General features: G+C 42.0%; 1 protein-coding gene across 3 annotated transcripts in view; it reads left to right on the top strand.

Annotated features, from left to right (window-relative positions):
• SYT5 (synaptotagmin 5) overlaps positions 1 to 18,409 on the top strand; it is a 395,951-nt gene extending 377,542 nt beyond the window's left edge. For all 3 annotated transcript variants that reach the window (XM_073571079.1, XM_073571081.1, XM_073571080.1), the window contains exons 7-9: positions 9,174 to 9,291; positions 9,811 to 9,944; positions 10,916 to 18,409. In XM_073571079.1, the coding sequence (XP_073427180.1) occupies positions 9,174 to 9,291; positions 9,811 to 9,944; positions 10,916 to 11,125 (462 nt within the window). In that variant the 3' untranslated portion in view covers positions 11,126 to 18,409. The remainder of the gene's footprint in view (positions 1 to 9,173; positions 9,292 to 9,810; positions 9,945 to 10,915) is intronic.
• Positions 18,410 to 19,134: the final 725 nt, after the last annotated feature.

The following is a 19,134-nucleotide window of genomic DNA, read 5'->3' as shown; positions in this document are numbered from 1 at the left end:
AACAAAAAGACTTGGACATATTACCAGCCCCATCTACTATAATGGCTACAAGTTCTATCACAGGTGGAACTTGTGCATGAAAAGTGGACTTTTGGATGAGCCCGAAAGTGGATGTAAATGGGAAATAACAGAATTCAGATTTCTTTTTTATCTTGATGGCGTTGGCCACTTCCTACTAAAATTTCTAAAATGCCAAGAACTGTAGCCTCTTCCCTCAAAATGCTAAGGAATCGGAGTGTGTGACTCTTCTGGTTCATGCACCCACTGCACCATAGGCCGTGTTTACCCTGGTGGAGCGTTCCTAAGCAGCTTCCTGTTTTTCACTAGAGCCTCTGATGGTGAGGTCAGGCTTGTGTGGCAGGTAGCCAGTTAAGTGTCGGAGCACTAGCAGCTGACCCCAAGGGTCAGAAACATTGGTTTGTGATAGAGAACAGGATGGCCACTGGTACTGGTACAGACTGTGCGGCTCTGGATAGAAGACAGGATAGCCACTGGTACTGGTACAGACTGTGCATCTCTGAATAGCAGACAGGACAGCCACTATTATAGACTGTTTGGCTCTGGGTAGAAGACAGGACGGCCACTGGTATAGACTACTTGGCTCTGGATAGAAGGCAGGATGGCCACTGGTACTGGTCCAGACTGTGCGGCTATGGATAGCAGACAGGATTGCCACTGGTACTGGTCCAGACTGTGCGGCTCTGGATAGCAGACAGGATTGCCACTGGTACTGGTCCAGACTGTGCGGCTCTGGATAGCAGACAGGACAGTCACTGGCACTGGTACAGACTGTGCGGTTCTGGGTACCAGGCAGGATGGCCACTGGTACTGGTACAGACTTTGCGGCTCTGGTTAGAAGACAGGACGGCCACTGGTACTGGTACAGACTGCTTGGCTCTGCATAGCAGACAGGACTGCCACTGGTATTGGTACAGACTGTTTGGCTCTAGATAGCAGACAGGATGGCCACTGGTACAGACTGCTTGGTTCTGGATAGCAGACAGGATGGCCACTGGTACTGGTACAGACTGCTTGGCTCTGGATAGCAGACAGGACGGCCACTGGTACTGGTACAAACTATTTGGCTCTTGATAGCAGACAGGATGGCCACTGGCACTGGTACATACTGTTTGGCTCTGGATAGCAGACAGGATGGGTACTGGTACAGACTGTTTGGCTCTGGATAGCAGACAGGATGGCCACTGGTAATGGTACAGACTGTTTGGCTCTGGATAGTAGACAAGACGACCACTGGTACTGGTATAGACTGTGCGGCTCTGGATAGTAGACAGGATGGCTACTGGTACTGGTGTAGCAAGGTGGTGTAACAAGGGCAACCGGGGTGGTAGTTATGGCCGAGTCACATAAAGTTACAGTCCACAAAAAAGTCCACTGAGCCAACAGTCAGCGAGCACCCCAGCCCCCTTGTACATAAAAAAAACCAGACAGGACGGATGTAGCTCACATGATTTACCTTCTCTTTCCCCAGCCATGGCAGTCCAGTCAAGTAAAGTCCAGGATCCAGCAGTGGCACAACAGGGAATAAACAATAATGAGCACAAGGGAATGGCTACAACACTGGCTTCCTGCTCTTTCCCTCACACTTTCCACAGCCGCACCCACTACAGCCACAGTGGCCGGAATCGAGCAGCAGTCCACTCGCTGGGATCTGGACGCTTTAGTCCCTTCAGCAGGGGCCCTTCCGAAGTCCTGGGGCCGTGTCGCGGTCCTTAAGTCTTTAGTCCGTGGCAGCAGATACTGTTCCCTCTTGGAGATCTGGCAATGCTCCGGCTGTTCCTATACATCTGCCCAGGGCCAATGTGCCTGGGCTACTAACTGGAAGCAGCAGCTTCCTGCTGCTTTTCTGCTGCTGGCCCAGCCCACAAAATTAACTAGTTCCTTTCCCTAAGCTAACATACTTTTAGCAAACATGGCAAAACATTATCAGACATTACAAACACAGCACATACATTACATTACTGATACACAAACTGCACAGTACAGAAACAACAAGACATTAATAAACAGGCACATAATACAGCGAAGTGTACATAGGAGAGAGGGGGCAGACGGGAGTTCCTGCCACCTCCTTACAGTGGCACGGGGTGATAGTCGTGGGCGAGTCCACTAAGGCACAGTCAGTCCACACCCCAGCCCCTTGCACATGAAAAGACAGTTCTAATCCCAGCCCCAGGTCACAGTGGGTTACCTCAGAATCACGGCTGGTCTCCATGTTAGAATGACGTCCTCTTAATGCACAACACATCACTCTCTTTAGGGCCCAACAGGGGCAACTTGTTTAATAAAGAGGATGTAGAGAAACAGGAGAAAGAGGTACAATTCCTGATCTGTCCCTATTCACAGCAACGGCTGCAGCAACAGAAGCAATGGCTCTCAGTCGGCTCCGAGGAGCTAAAAGTCTCTTGTGGGCCACACACACAGTCCTCTTCCCGCTACCCGATAGTCCACTGGCAGCTCTGTTCCCCTCCAGGGGTATGGCCAGCTCCCAGCAGGGAATCACATCTTGCCAGGAGCCAGCCTGCCTAGCACTGAACTCCAGACAGGGACTTCCTGTCCCTTTGAGACTGCTGGCCCAGCCTCCTGGATTATCCCCTTACTATGCCTAAGCTACAGACATATATTGTACAATAGAAAAACATTGGAAAAAGACAAACACAGCACAGCATAACCATAACACATTACATTACATTAATACATATAGTGAACAGTGCAAGACAATACACATTTATGCATAACCCACAGTCGGGACAACGCATGGGGGACCACATACAGGAAAATAGAGAGGGAGCAACCGAGGGTCCCCGCCACCTCCTTACACCGTTACAGACTGAGCGACTCTGGATTGAAGACAAGAGGGCCAATGGTACTGATCCAGACTGTGCGGCTCTGGATAGCAGACAAAGACAGTCATTGGTACTGGTACAGACTGTGCGGTTCTGTGTAGCAGACAGGACAGCCACTGGTACTAGTACAGACATTGTAGCTCTGGATATCAGTCAGGAAGGCCTTTGGTACTGGTACAGACTGTGTGGTTCTGGGTAGCAGACAGGTCAGATATGGAAGCAGAATACTGGTTAGATAACACTGGATCAAGATTAGACAAAGCTGACAAGAGGACCTTACAACAGACAGGCAAGTAACAAGTTAACATCAATGTTGCTCAGGCACCTCCCAACAGGTGCCTTAAGTAGTAAGTGTCTCCCAGCTATTCGCTGGGCACATTAGGAGAGTGTGTGCTGTCTGTGTAAGAGACAGGGAGCATGCGCCTAGGCGCTGAGCATGTTTAGTGCATCCGCAGACACAAGACATTTTGTTGCCTGTATCTGCACTTGCACTAAACCCATTCAGCATCTGGACAGAAGTGGTTGCAGCTGAGCAAGTAGTCACTGGGGTAAATCAGCTGGAGCTATGAACATAGAGATTGTCAGTTCCAGTGTTTTATCCCTTGGACAACAATTGGGTTTAAATTTAAAGAAAATGTGTGAGCAAAACATAACTTATTGTTTAAATCAGGTTTTTCTGTTAAATTTATTTTTTAATTTTGGTAATGTTTTTTTTCCATCAATCTTTAGTTGTTATTATTAATTTCTTTAGTATTAGTCCATTTTTATGCTATCTTTTCACAATATTTATTAAAAATAAATTCAGTTTTTTATTAAAAATAAAAATTAGAATGCTTGGAATTTTCACACTGGTTGCTGGGATTTTTCAGGAAACAACACATGTAGATTCACCACAATGCTTAGACTCCGATCCTATCTTTTGTACAGGGGGAGCTGTGACTTCGCCTATTCTGATTGGTAGATCAGCTGTGTATAAAGGTGTCACTGTAACCCTGTCTCTGATGATAAGGAACCTGCTGAGAACTCTTTTCTGAAAGGACAAGATGTATTACTCTAAAATAGTTCCAGTGACCAGTATGAAAATTATGAATAAATATTACAATATTGAAGAAAAAGATTGTTAAATCATTTTATAAATGCATATAATGCAAAAATCTGATTGAAAGAATAGGCGATTTTCAAACCGCTTTAATTTTTTATTTTAAGTTGAAAAATTCTTTAGAAAATGAACATTACATTGTGTCCCAGTAGTGTGTGTGCACCATTATTTTGACTGAGTGGCTTGTTAAGAGTTATTTTTGCACCTTACAAGAAAACATGTATATTCCCCAAAGAATAGAAAAACACAGCTTGCATCATCACTTTCTCTCCATTGCTGAAATGAATCAGATGGATCATTTTACAAACAAGTACTATAGTCTACAACAAATTCCCATTGATCTGCTGACATTTAAAAAGAATACTTTACCAAAAAGTCTTTGTTCTTTGTGTATATAATGCATTTGTGGAATTGATTTTCACTTTTTCGCTATTAAAAGGGATGTCTGTTTGTACACAAAATTGGTCCACGGTCAGAAAATGCTTTATTGCTTTATAATAGCAAAATAAGCATTGACCTCTTCCTGCCCTGGTCACCCCAGCTCTGCATCTCTGCTGCTCCCTGCTAGTCTCTGTTTTAAGGGCTGAAGAGGATGGAGTAGAAGACATTTTAACGTTATACCAATAATAAATTGGTGATATAGATATATTTTTATACTACAACTAGACATTTGGGTAGTTATGTTTTGTATGGTGTTAATTAATGAAGGTCCTATCTGTAACAGATCATGATTGGTTATGTGGCAGTAGGGGGTATCGTTTGAGAATTTGAGTTCTTTAAATATAAATCTAATCTGCAGCTTTGCCTTTCTGTATCGTCATTGATAAATGCTGCATAGGCTATTAAATACATAACAAAAAAAAAGCTTTCTTGGCACCTGAAAATGGAGATTATCCTCTGCCATTCATTTTCTCCAGGGAAATAACTTATTATCAAGAAAATGATGCACATCCTGATGCAATTTCAACATTGTCCGGGTTCTGGGAAATTCTACAAGTCACAAAAGAAAAGGAAATCTTTAGAATGTGGCAGCATTACCATTTCACTCATATGCAGATGTTAGCTATGTCTATATTAGCATATGGTGTGTAGAAAAGTAATTTGTCTAAATCAGGGGTGTCAGACTCATTTTCACCAAGGGCTACATCCGCATTATGGTTACCTTCAAAGGGCCGCTTGTAATTGTAAGGGCTCATGCAGACGTCAACATGGTGTGAGCACGGACTGCAATGCACGGACTGGCCACATGGTATGAGCACAGACTGCAATGCATGGACTGGCCAATGCCTATAAGAGAACTGTCTCTGAGTAGAAGGGTTATAAGAGAGCTGTCCCTGGGAAGTAGGGATATAAGAGATCTGTACCTGCATAGTTGGGTTAAGAGAGCTGTCATTGGGTAGTAGGACTTTTAAAGCTGTTCCTGGGCAGTAGGGCTAAGAGCGGTGACACTGGGTAGTAGGGTTAAGAGAGCTGTTTCTCAATAGTAGGGCTAAGAGCTGTCCCTGGGTAGTAGGACTAAGAGCACTGTCCCTGGGCAGTAGGGCTAAGAGAGCTGTACCTGGGTACTAGAGTTAGGAGAGCTGTCCCTCGGTAATAGGGTGAAGAAAGCTGTACCTGCATAGTAGAGCTAAGAGCGCTGTGCCTGGGTAGTAGTGCTAAGAGAGGAGTCCCTGGGTAGTAGGGCTAAGAACGCTGTCCCTGGGTAGTAGAGCTAAGAGCACTCTCCCTGGGTAGTAGGGCTAAGAGAGCTGTCCCTGGGTAGTAGGGCTAAGAGAGCTGTCCCTGGGTAGTAGGCCAAGAGAGCTGTCCCAGGGTAGTAGGGCTAAGAGCGCTGTGCCTGGGTAGTAGGGCTAAGAGTGCTGTCCCTGGGTAGTAGGGCTGTGAGAGCTGTCCCTGGGTAATATGGCTAAGCAGTCCATGGGTAGTAGAGCTAAGCAGTCCCTGGGTAGTAGGGCTAAGAGAGCTGTCCCTGGGTAGTAGGGCTAAGCAGTCCCTGGGTAGTAGAGCTAAGCAGTCCCTGTGTAGTAGGGCTAAGAGAGCTGTCCCTGGGTAGTAGGGCTAAGAGAGCTGTCCCTGGGTAGTAGGGCTATGAGAGTTGTTTCTGAGTAATGGGGTTAAGAGAGGTGTGCTAGTTCTCAGAGTCCAAGATGGACTGCTCCCTATGCTAAGTACTGGCTTACTGACTGCGCTTGCTCTGTTTTAAAGATGGAACCAAACAAACATTCTGACTCACCGAGTTCACTGCATTCATTGTTATTGCTTGCTGACTGCATTCATGTTGTTCACTGTATTGGATGACTGCATTTACTGCAGTCCCCGTCTGTGCAGGCTGACTGCTATCACTGCATTCACCATTAATGAAGACTGACTGCTATCAATGCATTCACCGCTTGTGCAGACTGACTGCTATCAAGGCATTCACTGTTTGGGCAGGCTGATTGCTATCACTTCATTCTCCGTTTCTGCAGACTGACTGCTCTTGGTGCAAGCATTGTTCACTCGCAAAGATGCCACCCACAAATTGTGCTAGTGCTGCCCCTTCTTTATACCTCTTGCGGCATCATGTCAGATTCCAAAATTGCATTACCTTGCTGTGCCAGCTCTGCCCCCTTTGCTAAGTACTGGCTGTGTCAACATAAAAGGCAGACAGTACTTAGTACAGGGCACAAAATCGGCACAGTGGGGCTAGTGCCATCTTAGATTCTGAGCTATGGTGCAGACTTCAGTACTGCTCCGATTGACTCTCCATATGGGGGAAAGTGGAGAGCCAGTCCACCTGTCTCCTGACCTCATGAGCCACAGAGAATGACATGGTGGGCTGAATACAGCCCTAGGGTCTGGAGTTTGACACCTCTGGTCTAAATGGATCCTGGACAATGAGATAAGGAGAGACTTTCCTAAAATAATTTTTTGGAAAATCTTTTCTGATCTGATCTGTTTCATCTATTAGAATGACTCTAATGCTTAGAATTCTGGTAAGAAAGTTGGGATATTAGAAATTAAAGGGGAACTTTCATTGGATATTTTTCATTTAAACTGAGTACTTTCTCCAACTGGAGCTCCTCCACTGATTCTGGAACATTTTTTCTTTTTCTTATGTGCCCCTTTACTCCAAAGTTATGCCCCCCAGTAATAATGGTGCAAATTTTCCCTTCAAACAACTGGGCGTATACCACGGAACTTCTCTGGGGTCCTTTTGCTTTTTGCCCTCTGTCACTGGCTCAATTGGTTGAAGCGAAAATTTGCATTTTTATTACTACGGGAAATAACTTTGGAACAGAAGGAAAAGAAAAACTGTTTCAGAATCAGTGGAAAAGTGGCAATTAGAGGAGGTACCAAGGTTAAGTAAAAAATCCAGTTATTACTCCTCTTTAAAGGGGTTTTCCACTTTGGACAATCCATACTTGTTAGAAAAGTGTCTTGACAACAAATAAGTCACAAAATGTCTTACTGGGAGATCGGTTATAATCTATGGCAAATTCTGGTAGTAATTCCTTAATTTTCCTGCAGTGTTACCAATGGGGATAGCAGACATTACACAATGTTTACTCATATCATTGGGTTGACACTGTAATACAGGACAAGTCCTTCACAACAGTTTGTAACAGCTGTCCATTCTGGTCAAGACATGAAGACACCAGACATCTATTCGGCTCACCTGAGGTTGATCCTTCAAGCCAAAGGTCCAGGTGGGCAAACCTGTCATTGGCATTGGTGGAACAGAGAGGTGAGGCATGTGGGAGACAGGTAGCATAGGTACTGAAAGTTGCAGGCAGACAGCAGACCTCCTGGAAACCACAAACAGGTAGCAGAGGTACTGGAAGCTGCAGGCAGACAGGAGACTGTAACGAATGGAAACGGAGGCACAGATGGTGAAGTGCACATTCATTTATTGAAATTTTTGTGGAACCAAGAGACCACTGCCTGGGGGGCTCCGAAGGGTGCATGACTAAGCGAGTCCCAGGCCTCCGTAGTAAGACCCCTCAAACAGGGCCAGATTGGAAAGTGCAGGAGATGCAAGGTGCTATCTCCAGTTAGACCCTGGGTACGAGGAAGCTGACTCGACCGAACTGGTGGGCAGGCTGGTACTGCAAGTAAAGGGAAACCAGCAGGAGATGAGCTGCAGAAGCAGGTAGTGGACAGCTGCAGGCACGAGGAGATGCGGAAGATACTGGAGTAGTTCCGGAAAGCATGGGAAGAGTCATAGAACACTCTGAGGAGATAAACCAGTATTAGCGAGATGTAGCAGAGCATTGACATACAAGTACAGGAACCTGAGAACTAGCAACAGGAACCACTTGTTGCTCAGGCACCTCCCTAAGGGCAGAGGTGCCTGAAATAACCCATGATGCTCAGCCATTGGCTGAGACCTATTTTGAAAATGAAGCATTGTCCGTTTAAGAGACCGGGAGTGCACGTTCGCGCACCCTCAGAGACATGCCAAGAGACCTGTGGGGCGCGCACAGGGTCCCAGAAGCAGAAGGAGGAGCAGACGGCACGGGGCAGACCAAGGAGACCGGCTTTCCCGCCAGGCACTGTGCCGAAGCAACAGACCCGAGGCCATAGGTGAGGATGAGGGCACTACAGAGATGTCCTGGAGACCACAGACAGGACTCTGGATCACTAAAGTCTTAAGACCAAAACACTGCCTTATATAGATTCAGGCAGATGATCACATGGGATCATGCCACGCCATCGTCAAAGCATGGCAAGGTATATGAGAAATATTTTTTAAGATAGGAAAAAAGCTTTAAGTAACTATGTACTGCCAAAGGTGAACTCATATTTTAAGTTTTCCTTAATTTTCCTTAATGGTAGGTCATTTCTGGAGACACTCATCTGACATAACACCTCATACCCAAGTCATAAAACATTGAGAAGCTGGAATAAGGAACACCAGACGAAAGGCAGATCCTTGCTCATTTAGTCATCATGGAGAGAACAGTAGCTCTGCTTACTATCCTCTGTATCTGAGCGCTCAGAGAAATGTAACTGATCTTGAAGGTGGTGAACAATGATGATTATCTCCTCGGTTCCCTCTGTAGGGTGTCATAGATGGCTCAGTAGTTTTGTTTTTATTATCTCATTTGCCTTATTGTATGTTTTCCTGTTTATAAGAATATATATTTGTTTTCAGCTTCTTTTCCTTTATTTTTTACTATGCCTCCCATCATTTTTATCTCATGGAATTTTTTCTGTTTTTCTTGTAGCAAGAAAAGTTGGGAGATATCTGTTTCTCTCTGAGATACGTGCCCACCGCAGGGAAACTTACTGTGATTGTCTTGGAGGCCAAAAATCTGAAAAAGATGGACGTAGGAGGACTTTCAGGTATGTTGAAACAAATCAGTGTGAATAAACTAATTTTATACTAAAAACCTTTACAGTCCATCAAAGATTTGTAGTGTGATTAATGATGCTGTGATTGATCTGTTATATGACAGATTCAAAGGGTCATGGACATACCCCATTGACTTTAAAGGGGTTGACCCATCTTGTCCCATGACTCTCTCCATTGATATGTATTGGAATTCTGTGGCACACTTTCTCACCAGTTTTCAGAACTTCCATACAAGTGAATAAAGAGAGCCATGTAAGTGTAGCTGCCTTTCCACCTTGACGATGATTGATGGGACGCCTTCCTGGAGAATGGTGTAGATCCCATCAGTGGACATTTAGGCCATGTCCTAAGGATAATCTCCTATAAAAATGACATAATACACATCATGAAAAAAAATGACAATCTTGGTCCTTATCTCTGTGCTCTATGTGCTTGTTCTTCACAAATAGAAAGCTTTTAGTTTACGATTGATTCTTAGTAACATTTTCTGGAATATTTTTTTTTATTAGATCCATATGTAAAAATTCATCTGATGCAAAATGGCAAGAGGCTCAAAAAGAAAAAGACAACGATTAAGAAAAATACCTTGAATCCCTATTATAATGAGTCATTCAGTTTTGAAGTTCCTTTTGAACAAATCCAGGTGAGTTATTGTGTTGTGCAAAAGAGCATTTCACTGACTTACTACCTGAAGTTGGAGGTAGATATTCAGCAAACTGAATGTGCATTATTATCGGGCTGTGGAGTGATATTTGTAGGCTGTGGGGTCAATATCAATAGCCCCTTACCAGTCTGAGAATAACAGCTCCCAACTGTCTGCTTTAGCAAGGCTGGTTATCAAAAAATGGGGGACCCCACACCACTTTCTAAATTATCATATTTAATAAATTAAATATTTCTTGATAACCATGATAAACCTGACAATTGAGGGTTGCAGCCCGCAGCTATCAGTTTTGCCTGGCTGGTTATCAAAAATACAAGGGAAACCATGTCATTTTTTTATTTATTTGTTTATAGCACTGTTACTAGCGGCAACAGGTGTAGGCTGATTGAAGCAGTACTCAAATCAGTTGACACCTCTGTGATCGGAGGCAAATATTTTACCTTCGGTCACAGCTGCGGGCTCACGCTGTCATCTGTCAGTGTGGGAGCCACAGATCTCGGACCGGTGATACACAGTCATCCAGCGCGAGAAACTCCCAGTGTTCGGGGTGCTGAATCCAAACAGTGGATGTTCGGTACAGACTCCGAACTTTACTGTTCGGGTTCGCCCATCTCTGTTAATATGTGCACATTCTGCCATTTTTTTTATCCTATGTGATTAAAGGCTAAGTTTTAACTTCTTCCCTTTGGTTCTGGAGAACATCATCTTTTGCACCACTTAAGACTCTTGCATTGGAACTGGAGTGCTGAGTTCCCTTTTCTGTCCCATATGACCAGTGATAAGTCATGGTTGGGGTCTTGTTATAGAATATGCATAGGATCCAGGACTTTGACCACATTGACCCACCCAAGTATTAGTGATACTGTAGCAGCCTTTATTTCAGCCTGGACATTACGTTTTCTTGTCCTAATGTCTTGATAATTTCTAATATCTATATTTTTACTCCACAGAAAGTGCAGGTGGTTCTTACAGTACTCGATTATGACAAGTTGGGCAAAAACGAAGCTATCGGAAAGATCTTCGTGGGCTGCAATGCTACAGGGACTGAGCTCCGTCACTGGTCCGATATGTTAGCTAATCCCAGGAGGCCTATTGCTCAGTGGCATACTCTACAACCGGAGGAGGAGGTGGATGGTGCCCTTGGAATGAAAACTTCATGATGTCACTTGCTGAGTGTGAATGAGTGGGAGTGTCTGCGGGCGCTGGGTGGTACTTGTGCTCCACGCGCTGCCGTGTGTATATACTTGTTCAAAGCTGTAGCTGTGACATAGCTTTGAGAAACCTCCTGTTTTGTGGTTATTTGTAAATGACTAAAATATTTATATGACTTGGCCAAGAGGCAGTATCCTTTTTCAAAATATCTCAGCTGGTTTAGTATGAAAACTAAAAATACTTGAACTGATAATTAAAAAAAAACAAAAAAAAGTCTTTTATTATACGTTATTATAACGCGTAGGGAATTCCTATATGCATTTTTACAGCTAAAAAAATATTTCAATGCTTGGATTTTAGATACCATATTTGTAGTTTGACCAGTATAGCATTAGAGACTTTGCCTTAAAATTCACATAGGTGAAGTAAAGAAGGTTCTTAGAAATAATTATACAAGCAAATTAGGGATGCCGTCCTCGGCATGTGGCTGCCATGTGAACTATGGTGATGGCAAGATTTTAAGATTTTTTATTTCGTGCTGCCGAGTTACTGAAAAAATAATAGCTACGTAAAAAATGACTTCCTAAATGGGATTGGTAACTAAAAGAAGATACAATTTTTTTTTTTTACTTTGTTGCTCAGCAAGTGTTTTGGATGAGGAGGAGAATTTGGTAAGGGGCGTCTCTGGCACCAAAAGCCAGAGTGAATAGTAAATAATATATGTAAGCACATCAGCATAGAGAGGTCTGTGTGTATTACTAGATCCTGGCCACCAGTGAAAGAAAGACTAGCTTTGTCCCTTCCATTAAAATAAAAAAAAAAATACTTTAGTAATGAAGCTTCATAATCACTTCATTCAGTGTCTGATGGACTATAATTGAGAACATAAAAGGGGTGGTCCGAAATACAAATTAATTTTCATCCTAAATCCCTATCTTATCTATTTTCTAATATACTTTAATTAAAAATTCCTTCTTTTTCCTTAATCTACTTTTTTTGCAACTTCCATTTTGATGGCACTTGAAAATGCCAGTGCATGCTGGAATACTCAAGCAAAGCGCACAGTGACAGTGCGCTCTCTCGCCGGCTCAGATCAGTAGTAAAGAACTGGCAATAGAGCGCACTGTCAGTGCACGTTGTAAGATGAATACCTTGCAGAGACCAGCCAAGCCCCCCACATGTGACGTCACTGAGACTAATCCAGCCCTTTAAACGAAGGTCACCATTAATGCTAGTTTCCATAATGACTCTTAGTTTGAACATCCCTGCATGCACTGGGATTGTCAGATGAACCAGCATCAAAAAGGAAGTTCTAAAAAAATAAAAACAGATAGTGTAGCTAGGGAGAGATAGGGAATTTTTAATTTAAGGATATTAGAAAATATATTAGATTTTGACATTAAATGGATAGGGATTTAGGAGAAAAAATCACTTGTATTTCGGGCGAGGACTACACCTTTCAAGTAAATGTATAGAAGTTATCACAGAAAGTTCTATCTGCTACATAACAGATTGCGGCCCCTCTCTTCATAGATTGGTTTCCCAATGATTAGTGTAAAAAAAAAGAAAGTCTGTTCTGCATTCGAACAGAAATATGTAAGAACAATTCTGGAATTAAGCTCAGCACTTTAGGTTTTAAAGGCTATGGACACAGTCATGGGCATTTTTTTTTTTACTTAAGTGCATGTATTTTTGGCTAAAATTCATTTTTAGAATAGGATTTAATTAAAGATAATCTATCTGCAGGTTTTTGCTATAGAATCTGAGAACACCATGATATAGGGACTGAGACCCTGATTCCAGTGATGTGTCACTTACTAGGCTGTGTGTTGCTGCTTAAAAAAAAATCAGTTTCATCAGCAGGAGATTAACACTACAGGACTAGTTGTCTCGTGCCTCCTGGTCCCACCATACCTCCATCACCAACTAGCAGCTCCCTGGCAATTTACATTATAAACAGAAAACAGACAATTAGTGGTGTGGGCGGGGTTATACCGAGATCAGCATTCCGAGCTCTGCTAGATCTCCAGCAGAAAAAAACTGTGTTTATATCACAGCTGCTGCACCAAGTAAACTAAGTGGTACATCACTGGAATCAGCGTCTCTATCTACATCATGTTGCTGTCAAATTACATAGCATAAACCTGGTTAACTTGTGTATTATGATGAGCTAGTGGACTGCACAGGGCCCATATACTGTTCTTGCACAGGGTCCCTTTTCTGTCTGCGTCCACCTGTGTAAGGACTGTCCATTGAGTCGTAGAGGAAGCCCTAATAAATGGAGGTTGTCATTGTAATAGAACTTCTTTAAAATAACATTTTGGAGACAGTAAGTAGTTGATCAAGAACATGAATTAATTTCTTATCCCAAAGCAACAAAGTGCATCTTTCTCCATTGTCTCATCTTCTTTCAACATTTAGCAAAAAAGCAATAAAATGATTACAACCAAATCATACACATTATAATATATACTCCATTTTTAATTATCTTGACAAAGTTTATTTGTAGCTGAATTTGCTCCACCTAACTTATTATTAGGACACATCCTTTGAAAAAGAGCTACGGTCCATCGTAAGCCCCCAAAAAATGAAAACTCAGTTTGGATTATAGATTAAACCTCCAAAAGCTTCCTCCTTCTAAATCAATATTGCTTGAGGGGATACCTAATTTTTATGACTAAAAGTAATCTGTCGGGAGGTTTTTGCTATATAATCGGAGAGCTACGTGATACAAGAGCAGACACTCTGATTCCAGTGATGTGTTACTTACTTAGCTGTGGTTTGCTGTTTCAATAAAATCAGTTTTTTATCACCAGGAAATTATCGCTACAGGACTAGATGTCTTGTGCCTCCTATTCCAAACACATCCATCAATAGAAGATTATAACTACAGGACTAGGTGTCTCGTGCTTCCTAGTCCAAACACATCTATCAACAGGAAACTATCATCACTACAGGACAAGATGTGCCGTGATTCCTAGTCAAATCACGTCTATCAACAGGAGATTATCAAAACAGGACTAGATATCTCTTGCTTCCTAGTCCAATCACATCTATCAACAGGAGATTATTACTACAGGACTAGATGTCTCGTGCCTCCTAGTCCAATCACATTTTTCAAGAGGAGATTTTCATTACAAGACTACATGTCTTGTGCCTCCTAGTCCAATCACATCTGTCAACAGGAGATTATCACTACAGGACTAGATGTCTCATGCCTCCTAGTCCAATTACATCTATCAACAGGAGATTAACACTACAGGACCAGATGTCTCATGCTTCCTAGTTTAATTACATCTATCAACAGGAGACTATCACTACAGGACTAGGTGTCTCGTGCCTCCTAGTCCAATCACATATATCAACTGGAGATTATCACTACAGGACTAGGTGTCTCACACTTCCTAGTCCAATTACATATACCAACAGGAGCTTACTACTACAGGACCAGAATTCTAATGCCTCCTCTTCCGATCATATCGCCACTACCGTTTAGTAGTTTTTTGTCACTAAACAGTGTACATGGAAAACTGACAATCAGTGATGTGGACAGTGTTACACAGGGCTCAGCACTTGAGCTCTGCTAGATCTGCAGCAGAAAAAAACTGTGATTCTATCACAACTGCTGCACCAAGTAAACTAAGTGACACATTGCTGCAATCAGGGTCTCAGCCCCAACATCATGTTACTCTCAGATTACATAGCAAAAACCTGCTGACCTGCTGAGGGATATAGTGACTCAAATGTATATTTAGGAGCAACTTTATAGTACACAACCTTGGCAATCTTACAAAATTTAGTTCCTATAAAAACTAAAACAACTCCAGTTCCCAAAAACAGGTTTCACCAAAACTTAGCTTTGTCAGGAGAGTTAGATAACTTATGGATTTGTGGTGTATAGACATTTTCTTAAAGTTACACATTCCCTTCTGTCAATAGAAAACTTGCATAGAAACTATAATTTACATTTAACTGAACTAACGGAATAAATGCAGGGATTTAGCCTATTGTTATGTTTACTTATACAAACTCTTTATACTGTACCTGCTACTCACTGCCACTTCCAATAGTGCTATTAATTACAGAAGAGAAACCGTCGCAAGGTTTGACGTTAGAGAGAAAGGATTATGCCTCTTTCTACAGCTGTCAGTGGTATCGTTGTCAGGGGTGTCACCACAATAAATACATTACTACATGAACGTAAAGGAAAGTGTATTCGCTTCCAGATGACTGATTGTGACAATCAACATTCTATTGTTATTTTTTTCTTTTACAGTCAATGGAAAAATAGGACTGTACGGAAACAGTCAAGCACAATATGTTTGAAAGCAGGGAATCTTTACAATGGTCGCGTCCCCACCTGTTGCCTTAGTTACTAAAATGTGCAGATCTTTAAGTGCAAAAAAAATATATATATATATGCTTTCTACCTATATAGCGGAATTTTGCTCTTCTTGATCTCTTTTTCATGTGACTCCTTTAGATTGTAAGCTCATAAACAGGGCTGCCATCCGAAATATCTGGGCCCCATACAGAAAAAGGATCAGGACCTCTCAAGGTGCCCATACACCATAGACAACTGTTGGCCAATTGACCAAAAGACAATGACACCAAAAATTGAATTCTAAAGCCCACAATACAAACTAGATGATTATGAGCCAAAAGATGGTTTGGCAAATAGTTCATCTGTCATCTATCTCGTCCCTCTCTATCATAAACAGGAGTTCTCGCTCTGCTGAGTGCTCCAATGTTCTCAATGAGAAAGCCGCTGCCAGACATCTCCGGGGGCAGAAAAGTATCGGCAAACTGAAATTGGACATGCCGGATCCTTAACTCCCCTAGCAATGAATTGTCCATAACTCCCCATACACATTGGACCTGGTTTGGCCACCAATAGTCTGATGTGATTGGGGGGCTTTAATGAGGCCAGACTAGTGACTTGTATAGAGACAAAACTATGTTTGTCTTTTTTTTTTTTTTTGCTTTGGCAGCCACTGCCTGGCATTGATCACTAAAGTTGAGTTAGTTGTTCACTAATACATCCACGTGTTTTTCAGTGGTTTTACCATTAAGTTTCATGACGTTACATTTATCCAATTGCCATTTCTCAGCCCAATCATCCATCTTACCCTGATCCATTTGTAGTATTAAATTATCACTATCTTCTATGGAGATGCCCACAAGCACATGAGATGGTTTATCGGCATCACCAAAATCTGATAGCCTTGTCGACTGTTTCTATAGAAAATAAGAAAGTCATCTTTTTCTAATTGTGGGCAATTCCATATAAACTGGCCTTATTTTACCCATGGGTCGGTCTATTTAATGTGATAGAAATGTGCGTTTTCTGTGGGATGACTGTCGGGCAGCAGATAAGATGACCTGATAGAAGAAAGTGTGCCCCTTTATTGACCGGGACTCTAACTGCAATATTACCTGTAGTGCCCAGATGGCAGCTCTGCTCCGATGGGCAGGGACATCCATACCTCATATTTCAGGTATACAGTATATTGACTGTGATTTTGCTTGTACTGTACTCTCTGTACATTTTGAGATTTGGCTACCAAGTCATTGTTCTTTTGCCAATATTAAACATTTGTTATATAGGACCAAGTTGTACACAAAATGTTGACTCGCTGTTCATTCCGTGTTTTGCTTCAATGTAGAATATTATTTTTAAAAATTTGCATTTATTAGTACAGAAAGTGTAGTGTTTCTATGTGCACTGTCTCCCAATCCACAATATCTGTAAAACCTATCTACCTAGTCCACGTACTGCTCAAACTCCATTTAAAAAAAAAATATAGGAAAATTACAATAAATAATGCAGGATCTGAGAAGGTAGCACATGGCATCATAAATACTGCCAGTGGAATGCCCAAAAAATGAGCACAGATGTCTACTTTTGAGCAGTCCTGTCCACTTCCACGTATGCCTCGAGAGGAGCTGGGGCTGTACAAGGCCTTTCTTACACCAGAAATGATAGTCCAGCCTACAGCTGAAGGAACATTTCTGGCGAGGCACATGTCACTAAGTAGCGTGTCTTAATTCTGCATGCCCTTCATTAAGCCTGGCGTACAAAAACCCAACCTTAATGAATTATAGCCAAACAGTTTTGCCTAGAGTCTTCTTTTATGAACCCGGCCTTCATTAATGGATTCCAAATTTGCCACTCTTTGACATCAATTAGGCTTTATTGAACGCTCCCTTCCCACCAAGCAAGTTGAGTGGCCTACAATCTTGAAGTAACTCAGTTTACGTCACTGAGCTTCATCCAATCATGGATCTGTGCAATATTATTGGCACAAAGGGTCCATATGATTGGTTGGTTCATCCATACCCATCCATAAACGACCATCGATGTGCACACTGTAGGCACACACAACACTGAGTAGGGATTCTTCATAAATCGGAAATATACGGTTGTGATTTTAGGAAACATTTTGTGTACAGAATTCTGTGAACCAAATTTTTCTCTATTTTGCTACTTTAGCACTACAATTATTATGATGATATTGTGACACTCCTTTCAAGTTGTCTTACTTATGGATGTTCCCTTACTCGCGTCGACTTTTGTGTTTTTGTTTTACTACTTTTACTTTGGCACTTGTTTTATGTTTCTCGCCACTCTTTTCCCCATTTAGCCCTTCACAATAAAGTAATTGCTTTGGGGGAGGGTGAGAGAGTGATTTTCTTCTGTTCTTGTCACAGGTGGCACCAGTTTCTACAACCCTTGACCATCCATTAAAAAAAATGTTAATTTTTCTTGTACAAACCTCTTGAAAATCTCAGAAATACACAGCTGCCTAGCATTGTTCATATAAGTTTCTGGAATTAATTCATCCGCAAAATACTTCAATCCACCTGATCTTGTAGCACTGATGCCAGCAGTGCAGAATATATTACATTTCCTAATCAAAGGCTCTGTGGTTGAAACATGGAGTTTAAAATATTTTTATGTTCAGTGTTTTGACATGCGTTTAATTTGCCATTGGCTTCCTATATGGCGTCTCACTCTTCAGCTGAAGGCCATGTGTAACAAGTGATTGGCCAAATCATAATATAAGGCATATGCCAACAGAAAGAATCATTCCTGCATCAAGTGGACCATTGTGGATGAATCAACCAGAACTTTTTGACCCATCTCTCCTTTCTGTGGTTTTCTTGGAATCCTTCTGTTTTAGCAGTCAAACTGTACTTTATAAAGGTTCCCTTTTGAACATATTTTAATATCAATGTATTTGAATGACACGTTGTCTGTTAATGAATAAATGAAAGCTATATATTTAAAATGTGGTCTCCCATTTTTTTGCCACGCTGGTATCTTATTTTTTTTAACTTGTATCCTGCTGCATTTTCACCAGATTTCCTCCTTTGCAGGCTCTGTCTCTAATTTTCAGTTGTTTCTGAGCTAGAGGGTGGAGACCAGATGCTATAATATGCCCCATACACAGTGCACAGAGATATGAGGGATTTATACTCTCCTGAATCAATGTAGTACATGCTCAGAAGCAGCAGCAGTATTGAGAACATTATAAAACAGTACTGAGCAGTGTAGCTGTGAATTCTTCACTGGGATAAGTAGCACCACTGCTCGGTGTGTATTTTCCTCTTTTTCACTCTTCTTTATAGTCTTCTACTTCCTACTTCACCCCCTTCCCTCTTATAGACTTCAAAAGACAGTCGCTTGTGATGAGTTCAGGAGACAGAGGGACAGAGAAAAAAATGTCTCATAAGTGAAAAAAATAGCATACTTCTCTAATAAGATTTATTACAAATTATCAAACTTTTATGATCTATCTGGTGGATTGGTGATCCTTTCTGATTGTGGGAAAACCCCATTCTAGCATGTCATCAATATGGCCAACTAGACGGAAACTGGTGGAGGACCACCGTAAGGATTGAATCAGTGGCAGAATTGAAAGAAGAGCATGAACCTACTAATTGAACTCAGTTCACCAGGTGTCTAGTCGAGTCTTTTCTTAGATTTTCTGGCCTCAGAATATGTGTTCAAGTT

The sequence above is a fragment of the Dendrobates tinctorius genome, unplaced genomic scaffold (genome assembly GCF_039654945.1).
Source record: "Dendrobates tinctorius isolate UK_male_01 unplaced genomic scaffold, ASM3965494v1 ptg000028l, whole genome shotgun sequence".
NCBI classification, from domain to species: Eukaryota; Metazoa; Chordata; class Amphibia; order Anura; family Dendrobatidae; genus Dendrobates; species Dendrobates tinctorius.
Note: the sequence above shows the minus strand (reverse complement) of the source record. Positions and strands in the feature narration are given on the sequence as shown.